At 37.3% G+C, this 15,141-nt stretch overlaps 2 protein-coding genes across 12 annotated transcripts; one reads left to right on the plus strand and one right to left on the minus strand.

The window, feature by feature from the left end:
- The first annotated feature begins 1,705 nt into the window (after window positions 1-1,705).
- LOC147476301 (uncharacterized) lies at window positions 1,706-2,191 on the plus strand. The gene has a single exon (XM_086585690.1). The coding sequence runs from the start codon at window positions 1,706-1,708 to the stop codon at window positions 2,189-2,191; it is 486 nt and encodes a 161-aa protein (XP_086441816.1).
- Window positions 2,192-4,986: 2,795 nt separating this feature from the next.
- LOC147476302 (uncharacterized) lies at window positions 4,987-14,900 on the minus strand. Of its 11 annotated transcripts, none has more exons than XR_015208132.1 (6): window positions 14,556-14,899; window positions 13,753-13,860; window positions 7,683-7,792; window positions 6,986-7,114; window positions 5,972-6,037; window positions 4,987-5,287 (listed from the first exon to the last, which is right to left on the minus strand). XR_015208132.1 is itself a non-coding variant. In XM_086583213.1 (4 exons), exons 1-4 carry the CDS (start codon window positions 14,860-14,862, stop codon window positions 7,046-7,048), a joined length of 594 nt encoding a protein of 197 aa, XP_086439339.1. In that variant the 5' UTR covers window positions 14,863-14,900; the 3' UTR covers window positions 6,621-7,045. The 11 variants fall into 11 exon arrangements, 1 of the variants encoding a protein (XP_086439339.1); XR_015208129.1 differs by having other exon boundaries at window positions 4,987-5,353; XR_015208128.1 differs by having other exon boundaries at window positions 4,987-5,356.
- Between the last annotated feature and the right edge of the window lie 241 nt (window positions 14,901-15,141).

Consider the following 15,141-nt stretch of genomic DNA (forward strand, 5'->3'; position numbering starts at 1 on the left):
TAATAGTGTAAAGACGGTACATGACACACTGAATTTGGACAAAAATGATGCAGTAAGACAGACAGGAGATCCGTTCTCCCTAGGTGGAGATCAGGCAGATGCTTGGGTCCAAAACAGAGACATCCTTGGGTTGACTGACAGAAGTAGGTTGTCCACCAGTGGACTTCATTATACTGAAATCAGCTCTACCAAATGACTTATCTACTGGTAGTCATGTCGATGGTAGACTCTACTATTCTCTTATTGATACCCCTGTGAAGACACCGTTATCCAGTAACTCAGGCTCCGTTAAGACAGTTGAGCACCAAATAAGTGTCAACAGACTCCATTATTTGCTGACAAAAATCAACCACCACCTGCTACGAGTCTTCTCACTACACCTAAGGTTGAGGTTATAGATATTCGGACACCATCTTTTGACTGCATGATTAATTCATTCCGTAGAAAGAAGAAAAGAAACAGTTGGGTCAGTCAAAAGATCATTGACTTGACCAAGTCACCTGATTTTGTTCAATTATAGAATTTTGCGTGTGTACTACTATACTATTTCAGTAAGGATATTGCATTGTATACTTGTATCATTTATTTGAAATTATTTGATTCAGACTTTCAGAGTGATAATTATAGCAAAAATTGTTTAAAAACAGAAAACGTATGTCATTTGGCGGCAGTAAAGTTCTCTGAGTTTGAGAAATCTCAACCTTCTTCTCCAATATACCAGAGGCTCAGCCCTGGGAAAAGTTTGCATTCGGTAGGTAGTCTTTGAAACACCATTTTTATTCTTTACCTGTAGAACACATGTAGGTTAACGATTCCATCTTTGTAGTGTATAGTAGTGGATGACTGGAACAAATTTCCCATCTAGGATAGATTCTTCATTATGCACAGGGTGATCCTATAAGTTTGGGATGAAATGAAAGTGTATAGTCATATTTGACCCTTTAAAGAATTGCAAAAGGGAGATTCTGAAGGCCTTGACTTCTCTGGTGGAGATGGTACCGGTGAGACTGAGAATCTGCCCTTGCCAGTATGTGTTGAAGACATCGCTGACTTAAACATAGACTTAGGTAGACTCGCAGAAGAGTCGTTAAGCCAAGATGATGGGGTGGCAATGGGTGAAGAAGGGAAAAAGCAAAGACATCAAGTAAGTAACAACATCATTATCAACTTTCTACAAGAGATTAAAATCTGACATATGCCCATACCTTGAGTTGGCTCAACTTTCCGTTTTTTGAATGGAGGATCTCTCTTTGGTTTATGGGTTGTCCTTCCTGAATTTATTAGCAAAACGTATCAATGTTGTTGATCAGGGTAAAATTAAATAAAAGAGGGCGTTAATGAGGCTGGGAGTGGGAATCACAAGATACACCAGAATCTTTAAGATACCGCACATGATTAGCTCAGTAACTACTCCTCTTTCAGGGGGGTTCTGTACTGCAAGCCTCAACTTTGATTAACTCTATAAATTTTGTGTGGACGACTTTTTAAGCAAAATACTGATTTTATTGTATTTTGATTTCTGGCATGGTTATTAAAGGTATTGTGGTTAAAACCGCATAGAGAGGTGAAGAAGTCCGACACAATCCAAAACGTGAGAACTAAATTTTCAAAATTGGAAGGTATATCTATGGTAAATCAAGAAGAGTCCGTCTTTTTCGGAGATTGGCTTGCAATGAGCAAAAGGTTGTTGATTATGACATAAAGAATGGCTCAATCATCGGTGTCTTTCGGATTCGAGGATTCAACAAAAATACATGTAAAGATGTTGCAGACTGGGAAGCCAATAACACTTGATGTGGGTATGAGGGACACAGTCCTTATTATCAAGCGCAAGATACAGAACAAGGAGGGTATCTCTGTTGGCCAACAAGTGCTTTTCTACTTAGGAGAAGAACTGGATAATGGTCGAACGATTGCAAGTTATAACATTGAGGGAGGGTCAACAATTTATGCAGTCTTTCGTTTGGGAGATACAATGCTAATATCGGTTACTACTGAAAAAAATAGAACTTTTAGTCTTAAAGTGAAAAGATGGTTTACGGTTCTGAATGTCAAGTTCCTGATTGAAAGCATGGTGGGGATCCCAATTGGCAAACGAAAACTCTGGCTTGACAAGGTGGAGCTGGAGAATGATATGACTTTAGCAGACTTACATTTTTCAAGGACGACGGACATTGAATTTGAGAAGTGACAAAGATGCAAATATTCATTAGGGTGCCTTCGGTAAATTGATTAATTGCAGAGGGATGGATCTTATAATTGCTCAAAATGTGCAAGAAATGATTGAAGAGCGGGAGGGAATACATATAAGGTCGCAAAGGCTCATCTACGGTGCGATGCGGCTTGAGCCTTCCAGCGGTTTGGACGACTACAATATTAAGGAAGACGCCACAATTCATTTGGTTCTTCGCCTATGTGGGTGTTAGATAAAGATAATTGTTAATCTTACGGTTGGATTAGTTGATTAGATAGAAGGTATTATGCGTTTTAGCATATTGTTCTTATTGCTTAGAAGCTTTTTAGAATTTTATTTCTATGCAATTTAAAAGTTGGGTCTTTGCTTTTGGGGTTTTAATTGTGTGTTTTTTTTTTTATAGTTAAACTTTGGTATTTGGACTCAAGTTTTAGTAGATTGTTTAATTTCTTTGACACTCATAGGCCACATTATTAGCATGGCTTTCAAAAAAGTAAAAAATTACATAATAAGCAATTAGTGTTGTAATATATTATGAGGCTTCAAATGGGGTATATAACGGTGCATTTAGATTGATTGTTTTATTCAGATTTTTTTATAATGGATCGCTACCAAGTGCTACTCTTCTCAACCATGCCTAAATCCTTAGAAAGGAGCTGGAAACAACTATGGCAGCCGTGTAGGCTGGAACCACGATGAGATATACTCAGCTGATGGTTAGTTTAATTGGATTGAGGGAGTATTGAACATTGCTGATAATCAAGTTCTTTGTAATTATAAATTAGAGCGCCATCTACTGGATGTTCCTAATTAGTATTCCCATTACCATATGATTCTCCAGCCTCATAAGGTATGAACATATTGATGTAAGAATGACATTTTTATCCTTTAAGTGAAACTGATTTATTAGCATCTTAAAAGGATAGACTACAACTCCCCATATCAATAGTACGCGGTATTGCTTGAGATCATAAAATATGATAGCTATAAATATATCAGTGGAGAGATTTATCTATATTGATAATATATATTGATAGTCTTGATGAAGATAAATGGAGAATTTGTGTGAATTTGAGGAATTACATTTTTTTTTTTTTTTTGAATTGTGGATTGGTAGAACAAAAGAGACATAATTCTATGTTACTGTACAGTGATATATATAAGATGAAGCTTATATATCGAAAACGACATATTGAAAAGAGTCCTAGCGCACTTCAGTAGACAATGTCATCTTCCTACCAAGTGGCTAAATGCCTAAATAGATGATTTGGAGTGGTTAATGACCAAAATTATGATGCCCATTTTTTTTTAAATAATTTTAGGATATAAAGGGGTTCAAGGTTCCTCCTTAGATTACGCTTTTCATCTCATTTAGAAATGTATGGAACCCCTGTCCAACATTATTTAATTTTCTATTTTCAAGTGAATTTGAAGTAAAATTTTTAGACGACTTCTCATTTCCAAGGCAAATATAGCTATTCTAACATAAATTACTGTTTCAGGTCATGTGGATGGCACCCCGACTAAGTTTGAACTTGGATATTTTCATGTCAGGCAGGATTCAAGGTTCCTCCTTACATTGTGTTTTTCATTTCATTTAGTGATATATGCAACTCCTGTCCGACAAAATGTAATCTTCTATTTCCAAATTAATTTCCATGAAATTTTTTGAGCAGCTTATAATTTCTGGGAATTAAATACAACTATTCCAACAGTATGATTTTTATTTCATGTCACGTGGACGTGCCACCTGTTTAATTTGAACTTAGCCTTACCTACTCTCTCAATGCCTATTCGATCAGTGTCATTCGATCTTCAACCTCACCACCCACCAAATAAAGTTCTTCCCCATGGTAAGTTCTTCCACAAGGTAAGATAATCACTTTGCTTCAGATATATATTATTATACGTTTTTACAACTCTAAGATCTGTGCTTTAAAGATAATCACTTTGTTGGGTGGTTATATAACGTTTTCCAAGTATATCAGAATTGTTAAAGATTTGTTGCCCAAGATTTACGTCTTTGTCATGACTCACTAGGTCAATTTCCAATTAGTAGAGTTCCTATTATTTGGTTTAATTTGTTCTTATTATGGAATCAAATTTCCAGGTTTTCTTCATCTCTTCAATTCCCTATAAAGTATATGTCAAAATGTGGCCCTTATTTTCTTCATTTCATTGTGTTATTTATGACAATAATACTTCAAAAAAAATTAGAAAAACATAAACCCATTAAACAAAGTATATATATATATTTATAAGCAGTGAATAATTAGCTATCAATATACATATATTATTTATTCAAGTGGATTGTAGGTTTTTGAGTCATTAGCTATCTATGTAGCAAGTCCGGCCATAGGCCGGGCCAAATGGCTAGTTACGCACTTAAAACTCAGTTTATTCAGCTCCAGTAAGCATGAATGGTCTGAGTTTTGAGAGTGAGTGTTCTAGATCTAAGAGGGGAAAAGGGACAATTCAAAATAGTTAACTTATCTAACAAGCAGGACATAAATGAACGCAAACATTATATATTATAAGAACTCATACTTGCGCCTCATGGCAACACAAGTAAGTTCATTACAAGCTTTTAAACAAATCCAGCTAGCTTGGTATTTTGATACTGTACCTAAAGGCCTAAAGTAACTGCCAAAGTACTTAAATTTTCTAAAATGCCAAAGCTGTTATATTCTAAAACAGCCACTCACCAGTCACCACGGGTTGGAATACCAGACTCCCATCCCGAGCATTGAGGTTGGCATGAAAGGTTAAATTATTGGAACTGAAAAAGCTGGTACAAAAATAAGGCTGCTCGTTGTTTATATATAAGTAGAGAAACAGTAGTAGAGAGTAGAGACTAACAACCAAACAACTTAATTCAAATGGTATACATCCATTTATTGGCGATTAAACAACCAAACCACAACACTGCAAATAATACATATTGGCAAAGAAGCAATACGTCCATCTAACACTCCAAAGACATAGGATGCTTGCAACATTTTGGACGGAGATGTGTAACATTTTAGCTGGAGTGACACAGGAAACCATCTGGGAGACTCTTTCTGCAGAGTTCAAGAACCTGTTGGACATTTCCTGTGTAGTCGTCAACGGGAGATACATCATTGACTACGTTATTGTAGAAGGTATAACACAAGCACACTGCTGCATCATAATCACTAAGCGGATTTAGTTGGTTGCAACATACAGGATACACTACATGTCCTAGTCGATAAATAAATCTGACTGAACAAACACTAAGACCACTATAATCTGCTGGGCAAGTAGGTTGTGCTGTTGCAGGAAGGGGTATGATAAAGAAGAGGGAGGTTGGCACTTGACAGAGAAGAGAACAGTTAATGCATGCTTTCTGTGAACCATCTTTCTTCAAAAAAATATATATACTAATAAGAGCACTGGGAATAGCCGTGATGGAATGAGTTGTACGAAATTGGGCCGTTGAGATGTGGATATTAATAGGCTCAAAGGAGTCGACTTTTTTCTTTTGGTATAAATCACAGTTTGTCAAATAATGTAAGAATAAGAATCACGCATTAGTAAACTAGGGTACCCATATGCAAACTAGATTTTTAATTGTACCGAGTCAACTGGTTTAATAATGGACAAGGGAACATGTTGTGTACTTGTACATACGTACCTGACATTGTTTTTTGCTTCATGTGCTAGTTAAACATGTACAGCCAACTGAATTTTGAGAAGGAGTGTTCTAGATATGAGAGGGGGGGAATTTGACCTTTCCACTAGAAATTAGAATTTGACCTTTCCAGGTAGTTATCCTCAACTTGGTGTGCAAAGAGAGCAGATTATCAAGCAAAAGTGGCAGACCTAAAACCCAACAGCAACAAAAAATCCTCACTGAGAACTTGAATTCTCTCTACTAAGTGTGAATCAGAAGACATAAATAAATGAGAATTGAATATAGTTTAAAAACACAACACGACAGAGACTATATCGTCTGATCCAGAGGTTTATCCTTGAAAGTAGAGTTGCCTGTCAACTGTCAGCTAGGGTCTAATGTTAACCTAGAATCAACATCTGCTAGGAACCTGGGCACGGCTAACAAGAAATTGAAACATGTGATAGATGATATCTAACAGCTCCAAAAATTAGCTTATTAGTCTCATTCAACATATCAATCCACCATTAAATGCTCCTAATATGGATGGTTCAACCCACTACTGCTAAACCAAATGTGTACTACTGCAGATACACTACAGACACCTTAATCCAACAAAATGACAATGTATGTAAGATAATTGTGAAAAAGCAATGACAGTACGTCTGACAGGCTGACCCATGCAAAGCTAAAAGTGGCTTAATCTAACATTCAGGGTCCCATCTCCAAGTTCAAGATCGTTCACTTTAAATTTTTTATTTTCATTTCTAATAACAAGAAAAGCACGGTAACTGTCAAAGAAATGCAAAATCAATTGCTAGAATCATCATTTAACAACTGTCTCATCCATAATTAGACTACGAGATTTTGCAAATTCTTGGATCTTAGTAGGAGGACTGAACTAACTGCACATGGAGAGGGTTGACATATCCAACAGTCCCTGATATTCAGTCTGGACACAGCAACAACTTACATGCAAACTGATGATTGAACTCAGTAAGATATAATTCTGACCTTACCATCAGCATGTGTAAAAAAACTAAGAAAGACAATTTAATTTTGCACATAAATTGCAATCATCAATTTCTGAGATAGAGCATGATAGTTCACAGGGCATCTTAAATCTATTCCAACCCAACCCAAGCAGTGGTACTAACCCCATTCATTTTGAAGCTGCGGCACTGTTACTTAGCTCATTCGCCAGCATATGGTGTGTACTACTGCACAGTGTTACGAGATGGAGAGTGGACTTGCTGCACAGAAATCAGGGGCCGTTTGTTGTCCACCTACAAAAAATACACGATCAGAGAACAGCAAAGCAGAATATCTGAATGCAGGTAGAGATAGTTTTGATATGCATATGTCAAGGTAGAAACATCTATCCTCACTCCACCGAAGCAGACAACAAATTGGTGTATTGTCATAAAATTGCATCCTCGCGACCTAATATCTATTCTCACGTTACATTATATCGTGCTTCAAAATTTAGCACGAGAAGTTTTAATCCATGGACTAGTTAAGTTAGACCTCAAAATTTGGTGAATCAGGTGCCATTCTTCTCAAGCTGCTTAGCTAGCTAAAAGTCCGCAACTCAACCATAAGTTTCCTCAGATGGGTACTCATTTTGCAAGAATTCAGTTGTAGATGTCGATAAGAAAAGAGAGGGAGAACTGAAGCCTTCTAGGTCATTTATCATGTATAGCACTGTGCCACATGGTGTGTCATTCATCACATGAATCCAAGAAATTTATAATCATGACTCATGCAAAATCACACACACACAAAAGAAAAAGGCAAATAAAAACAAAAACGAAGACGACAACAACCACAACAACAACAACATGAACAGCTTACTCCAATTTGTGTCACAGAACGACAACACGAACACCTAACTGATGAAGATTCGTATTTGTACATCAACAACACCGAACAACTCCCACACTTGACAAGTCCAACTTGCTGAGCTGCATGAAAGGAAAGTACATTAACAGCGTAATAGTTTGATTTGGTTTTACAGTGTAACAGTCATATAGCAGTTGTAACAAGCACATGCATACACAAGTTGATGTGAATATTTTTGGAATAAGCCTCAAACAGAAAGTTTAAAATGATAATGAAATCGGGGTTTCCCCAATAGAACTGCACCAATTCATCATGTAAGGGAAAAGGTCAAATGCTCCACAAGCTCGTGAGCTTGTAGCTACTCCAAGGCATGTTGCTTGGGCAAGACTAGGTAGAAGGACTTCATGGTGAATTTCTTGTGCCTATCCCAAATCCACCACCTCAACTCATACCCTCATTACGGTTAGTAACCATAAGAGCGCAAGAAAGAATTGCAGACCCCACTGTAAGATAACATACCATCACTGCCATGTGTCCATCACTATGTATTCCGAGAGTAAATCTTCCCTTTCTGACTAAGCTAAATAATGCACCATTTTGGTCTCCAAGAGGAGCATTACCTACCCAAGTATCATTCCAACTTCTATCCAGGATTATTTCAATGAAAGAAAAACCAAAGAAAGGGTCATACTAAAAGTAGGCATGTCTTTGTCGCACAGGAATCACCAGATGTCAAGCCCAAAGAACCGAAATACTATTCACCAAACACTAGACAACAGCGCATTATCCTCCATAACTAATGGCTATGTAAGATCTATAGATAAGGGTTTTTTAGTTTTTGGCCCATGTAATAATAGGGTATTTAGGTCATGGCCCACCCTTAATTGGATAGGCTTTGGCTCATTGACTGATTGTTGACCTCATCAACCGTTACTTCTCCCATCTAAAGTTTTTTAATGGCACAAATAGGTGGGCCGAAACCTAATTACCATATTATCAGATGGGCCAAAACCTGAAAATTCTAAAAAACGTTTTAAGTTGGTTATACCTAAATGAAAAAATACACAGTAAAATAAAAATTAAAAAAGTTGGTAACACCTCAAAGGACATATTGACAATGGGTCAACATTTCTAGAGGGAAACGTTTTTCAGTGATGATTTTTTTTTTGTTCGGTAAAGTTGAAATCTCACTAAAAGTGAAAAGAAAGTAGGCCGAGAAAGCCTACTATTACAAAGAAACAAAATAAAACTAAAAACATAGCCGGAGGCTAACCCGAGAACTACAAATTATTCTACTTCTAAATACAAAAGTCTATCCCATCTCACCACAAAATACTCAAAAGGGATACTCCTAAACTCTTTAAAAATCTTAAACCATTGAAATAATAAAACCTTAATAGATATAATAAGCTCCTGCTTAGATGCGGAAACGCCTTCAAAGTGTCGACAATTTCGCTCAATCCAAATACCCCATAGAATAGCAAATGGTAATAAGCTCCAAAGACGATTGCGTAAAATGACCATGACCCCAACCCTTCAACAAATCCACCACTCGCCCAGGACTCACCCAATAAAAACAAGACTCTAATTGGAAAGAAGACCAAATGTTCCAAGAAAAAGGACACCCCAACAACACATGATTTACAGATTCACCATCTTTCCTACACAATTGACAATAGTTAACAATATTTTTTTTACACTTCCGAAGATTATCAATGGTAAGAATACGCTCTAAGAAGATTGTCTAAACAAAGAAAGATATCTTGGTGGGGACTTTAGCTCCCCATATGACTAGACTGGGAAAAGAGGGAATAGGAGCACAATGATTATGAGAATTTGACCAAGTAGGAATGCTGAAATAAAATACTTAACAGAGAAAATACCTTTCTTGCTCGGGTACCACTCTTATCACAGTTTTGCGTCACAGAAGGTAGCGCATCAAGCCTAGCCATAAGGGAAGCTAACTCATTGATCTCCCAGTCATTCAGAGCTCTGCGAAGACCTAGATTCCACGATATGCCAACCTCAGTCCTAACCATGCAATTTGTAACCGGTTTACCTTTGAAGCTAGACAAGCCAAACAACAAGGAATAACCGTTAGCAAGTGAACCTCCCTCTAACCAACTATCTTCCCAAAACAGAATCTTATCACCACGCCCTAATTTATATCGGATACCTTTCAGAAACATAGGAAAAACATTAAGGATTCCTCTCCAAACCCCACAACCATAAGAGATACAAACTGAACCACTATCCCATCCGAAATGAGTTTCCCCGTAGGGGGACACAATCACTCTTCTCCACAAACTCTGACGTTCCTCTCCAAATCACAACAACCACTTACCCAGCCAAGCTTGATTAAAACTATTCATGTCTCAAAGACCTAAACCCTCGTTCTTCTTAGCCAAACAACACAACTCCCACCTACCCAAGTGATAGTGATGTTGCTCGTCCAAATCATCCCAGAGAAAGTTCTTCATAATTTCTTCAATCCTATTCGCAACACTTTTGGGAATGACGAAAAGAGACATAAAATAGACAGGGAGACTAGCCAGGGTGTTTTTAATGAGGACTAATCGCCCCCCTTTTGATAAATATCTACACTTCCAACTTGCCAATTTCTTCTGAACTCTTTCAATGACCGGGTCCCAAATGAATTTAGACCGTGAATTTGCTCCAAGGGGCAACCCCAAGTAAGTACAAAGGAAGGAATCAGCTTGACACCCCAAAACCGTAGCTAAATCACCGAGACTAGAAATATTGCCTACACCATAAATCTTACTCTTAGACAAGTTCACCTGCAGCCCCGACATAGCCTCAAAACAACAAAGGATGCCTCTCAACCATCTAATTTGATCCACCTAAGGTCCCAAGAAAACTAAAGTATAATCAGCAAATCTGGAGGTGAGAGATGCGAACCCTGTCATGCCTAACACAAAAGCCATCAAGAACCTCCAAGGAATTCGCTCTCAAAATCATCCTACCTAAGACTTCCACAACCAGGATAAAAAGAAGAGGGTAAATTGGATCTCCCTGCCAGATCCCTTAGAATTCTTAAAAAAGCCAGCTGAGGAACCATTAACAAGTACAGAAAAAGACACTGTAGAGATACATTTCCGAACCCATTTTCTCCACTTCACTCCAAAACCCGTCCTCAAAATATAATCCAAAAACTTCCAGTTAACATGGTCATAAGCCTTGGTTAAATCTATTTTACACACAACTCCAGAGCTATCACCTCTCCGTCTATCATCAATTGCCTTATTCGCAATAAGGATACCGTCTAGAATTTGCCTATCATGAATAAACACTCTTTGTTCTTGAGATATCACTTTGTGCGGAACCTTCTTAAGCCTTAGGGCCATAGACTTGGAAATAATCTTGTAAGCACTCCCAACCAGACTTATAGGCCTCAAATCACTTATATCGTCGACATCAGTCACTTTGGGAATTAACGTAATGAAAGTGTTATTTAGATGATGCGCTAAGAATCCCGTGTCAAAAAAATCCTCGACCATACTCATGAAATCAACACGAATGGTCTCCCAACACCTCTTATAGAACTCAATGGGAAACCCATCAAGCCCGGGGGATTTTCAGTGATGATACTTGTGCTAGGAAAGGTGCCATGTTAAATAACATAGAACGCCAATGGTAGAGCGGCAGGCTTACATTCCTAATTAACAATACTAGAAAATCAAGATTATACATATTACAAGTTCTCATTCATCAATATATTAAATTTCAAGATTGAGCTAACTAGAACAATGTTTATCCATGTTTTTTGATAATTAACAATGTTTATCCATATTAAATGCATTTGAACCATGGCTTGCTTGATGTGGAGTTATATTGACTGTGAACTTTTAGTTGCACCCATTAAGGCATTAATACTAGTATAGCTCAGTTAGCCGTTCATTTTTTTTATGGAGGAATAAAACAACTTAAAAAATCTTTAGAGCTTTTTGGTTTTGGCCCACCAGATAATTTGTGGCCCACCTAACACGCGATGCACATGAGGGCATTTGCACCATTGAAAACCTTTGGATGGGAGAAGTGATGGTCAAAAGGGTCAATGGTCAAGGGACCAAAGCCTAATATCCAATTAAGGGTGGGCCGTGACCTAAGATCTAAACATAATTACACAAATGTGGTTTGTTTTCTTCTCAATAAAGTAAGAGATATATCTTATCCAAGAGACAAGCAATTACAAAAGAAAACCTCCAGAAATCCAAGATTATATTAAATGATTTGAAACACGGGTATGTATAATCCATTTAAAAGCCCTAATTACTATTTTTAATTTGCCAAGCTAACTTATTCCAATATATTATTGTTTCTTATATTTGATCTTCTTTCTTTTCTTCTTTGAACCCAAACACGAAATATGCTAAATGACAGAAAGAAGGCAACAGAAAAACATCCCTACAAATTTATTAAGAAAAAAAAGGTCAAGGTATCTAACAGGCAGGACATAAATGAAAGTAAACCTAATAAGATCTCATACTTGTACCTCATGGCAACACAAGAATGATGCATTTAACTCTCAGTGCAGATAGTTGTAGAAAAGGCTTACGTGAAAACTGAAAATCAAAGCATGGTATTAAATAATAAACACATAAACACCCAAGATACACCCTACTACAGAAGAGACGCATTCGAAATACACGAAGAAATAAGACAGGTTACACATGGTTAACCGACTCCCATCCCTCCAACGCAGCTGACAGAAATTGCCAATGAAGTTTTGACACTCTGAAAGGTTATCTTGGGTAAATATACCCTTTAAGGCAGTGCATTGAGCGAAAATAATAATAATAATAAATAAATAAATAATAATTACAATCTTAGAAGGAACCTTGGGACCCCAAAAAAAAAAGAACATGGAAAGGCAGTGATATGCAAACTACTACTAGCAGCAGTTGAATGCCAAGCAAAGCTGCCAAAATACAAGGATCTGGTAGGGGGTTTCTTCCCAGGACACTAGAGATCAGTACCAAAAAAATTGACTTGTTAGATCTAACTGTGCAATCCAGATAACGCCCTCCAGAGGCAGACAATTATACTAATAGAAGGAAAGAAAATACAATAGGCATGTTACCCAACCAATGGTCCACCAAAAAAAAAGAATCTTGTCTCTTGACCTGACTGCACCTGATCCCCATCTTATAACGTAAGAACATTCAAAATAGCTATCAAATCACTGTACCCCTACAGCATCCGGACCTACTCACCTTTCCACCCAGAGTACCTTTGCATACAATGGAAAACAATAACTCTGTTCCACAAACTCTCCTATTCTTCCCCATGTCTCCCAAACCAAGTACTTAACAAAGACAGGTCGAAAGAGTGGCCAACTTTGACCGCAAAGAACGCAACAACTAACGGTCTAATTAAGATAAAGAAGCTTTTCTTCGATTTTCATTTAGGGCATCTATTTCTAGATGGGTGAAATTTCAATTGGTACACTGTGATCTTGTAAACCTTCTTTGTTTTTGGACACCTTTCATTAGCTCGCATTGGATTTTGCGCATTTTGACTCCCAAGGGAGCAAGGTGATCTGTGAGTGACTTCAGTAATATAATTCAAACTTGCATTTCAAAACAAAACTGCATTCAAACATCATCCATTTTAGCTATAGACAGTCTTTCCCATCTTATTTGTGCAACACAGGTTTGTAAGTTGTAATTTGAAAAGACTAGGCTAACTCAGAACAGGTAGCACAAGAGGCTATGAAGGAAAGTTTTTGCTTTTGTGAGGACTTCAACCAAATACATACCTTATGTGCACCGGATTAAAATAGACGAATGTGGTGAAGGATGGCATACAACAAGAGTCTTATGGGCTTATGGCCATTATACCAAATCATTCAAGCTAAACCTTATTTATACAGCTCAGGTCCAGACTACAAACTAACAAACAACTATTGACAGTTGGACTATTTTACGATGAACATGATACTTGAGAAAAATACCAAACGCTATTTTTAGGCAAGACGAAATGTAATTTATCAATCAAAAACTCGATTAAAAATGCCATGAGCTACACATTAGCTGCTGCTGAGTGAATGAAGATAACATACCCTCTAGTACATGATTGACTGTCTGACATCCTGGACATTTAACACGTCCAGCTCCTTTCGGGTAAGAAATCAGACTGCGACAGACTCCACAGATCATTTGACCCACTTCTGCATTAAATCATTTGTATTCAGACTTCAAATGATGAGAGAATATCACTAAAGAGATAAAACCTTCAAACGTCATCAAATACAATCACCAAAAATTACACAAAAGAGACAATATGATGACATGATGAAACTACGACGAAATTGCCAGGATAATGTATAGGAGCAGATCCGCGTTACTGTATATCTTGAAAGCCATCCAAAGGAGAATTTACAACATTTAAAAGAACTAGGTTACGATGGTCTCCTTCCTTTATTAATGTCACAATCTCATATAGCTTCTTCATTAAATTCAGGTGGTAAAAAAATTCTAATTAAATGTCAGTACATAAACATGCAAGGATCTTCCTCATAGTACACGTGCTTCCTTCCAACACTCCACCATAATGTTGGTTCCAAAGGATAAAATGAACAAGAAAAACATCCTATTGATCTTCGTCATTTCATCACGCTATATAAAAAAGTATGTCCACTGAATACTTCCAACACTTCATTCTCTGCAGTCATGGCCTCTACTCTAGATATTCCAACACTATATATATATATATATATATATATATATATATATATATATATATATATATATATATATATATATATATATAACTATGAGTTGGTCCACCAGAGTCCAGTGGGCATGTTTATACATAATATACATCCTCATATTTTGTGAAACAGAAACTAGTTAAAATACTGACCACGTGTTGGAATACCAGAGTCCTGTACCGAAGATTGAGGTTGGCATTGGGAGGAGGAGGGTGAGTCAACGTGCTGCTGGCATGGAGAAGATCCAGGTGGCAGAGGGGAGTGTTGGGACGGAGAATAATTTTTTTTGTTGGAGTCTACTACTACTACTAAAGTGGATGATTGTTTTTGAGATGGGGAATTGTTTTTGGTGTTGTTTTCGTTGGACTCGAACCCGGGTGGAGGAGGGGAGTCTGAGTTAGCCTCTTGTTTTTGTGATTCCCACCCGGGTGGCGGAGAATCTCTGGGGCTGCTCTTCATTTTTTTTTTTCTACCAAGTTCCAGAATCCAAACAGCTTGTTATGTCCAAAATTTCGTGACATTTCAGGTTTTATATCTAGAAATTTCAATTTCAATGACTGGTGTCCCTATCACACCATTATTTCCTAAATATGACTTTACACCTCCATGTGGTTTTAATTGGACTAGAGTACCAGATTAAGTGGGAAGAAAGGTGATAACCGTTGAGAGTTCTCAACTACTATACAAGTATATGTGACATAAAGAATTATCTTATACTCCAGAGTCCAGATGATGGAT

This window comes from Coptis chinensis, chromosome 9 (genome assembly GCF_015680905.1).
Source record: "Coptis chinensis isolate HL-2020 chromosome 9, ASM1568090v1, whole genome shotgun sequence".
Classification (NCBI taxonomy): Eukaryota; Viridiplantae; Streptophyta; class Magnoliopsida; order Ranunculales; family Ranunculaceae; genus Coptis; species Coptis chinensis.

What these genes read in the sequence shown, in the direction of transcription:
- LOC147476302 (XM_086583213.1), bottom strand. Translation starts at nt 14,862, where the DNA reads ATGAAGAGCAGCCCCAGAGATTCTCCGCCACCCGGGTGGGAATCACAA. An exon ending in CTCTGGTATTCCAACACGTG is followed by an intron (nt 13,861 to 14,555) that starts GTCAGTATTTTA and finishes GATTTAATGCAG; the next exon opens with AAGTGGGTCAAATGATCTGT. An exon ending in GTTCTGTGACACAAATTGGA is followed by an intron (nt 7,115 to 7,682) that starts GTAAGCTGTTCA and finishes TATTTTTTGTAG; the next exon opens with GTGGACAACAAACGGCCCCT.
- LOC147476301 (XM_086585690.1), top strand. Translation starts at nt 1,706, where the DNA reads ATGGCTCAATCATCGGTGTCTTTCGGATTCGAGGATTCAACAAAAATA.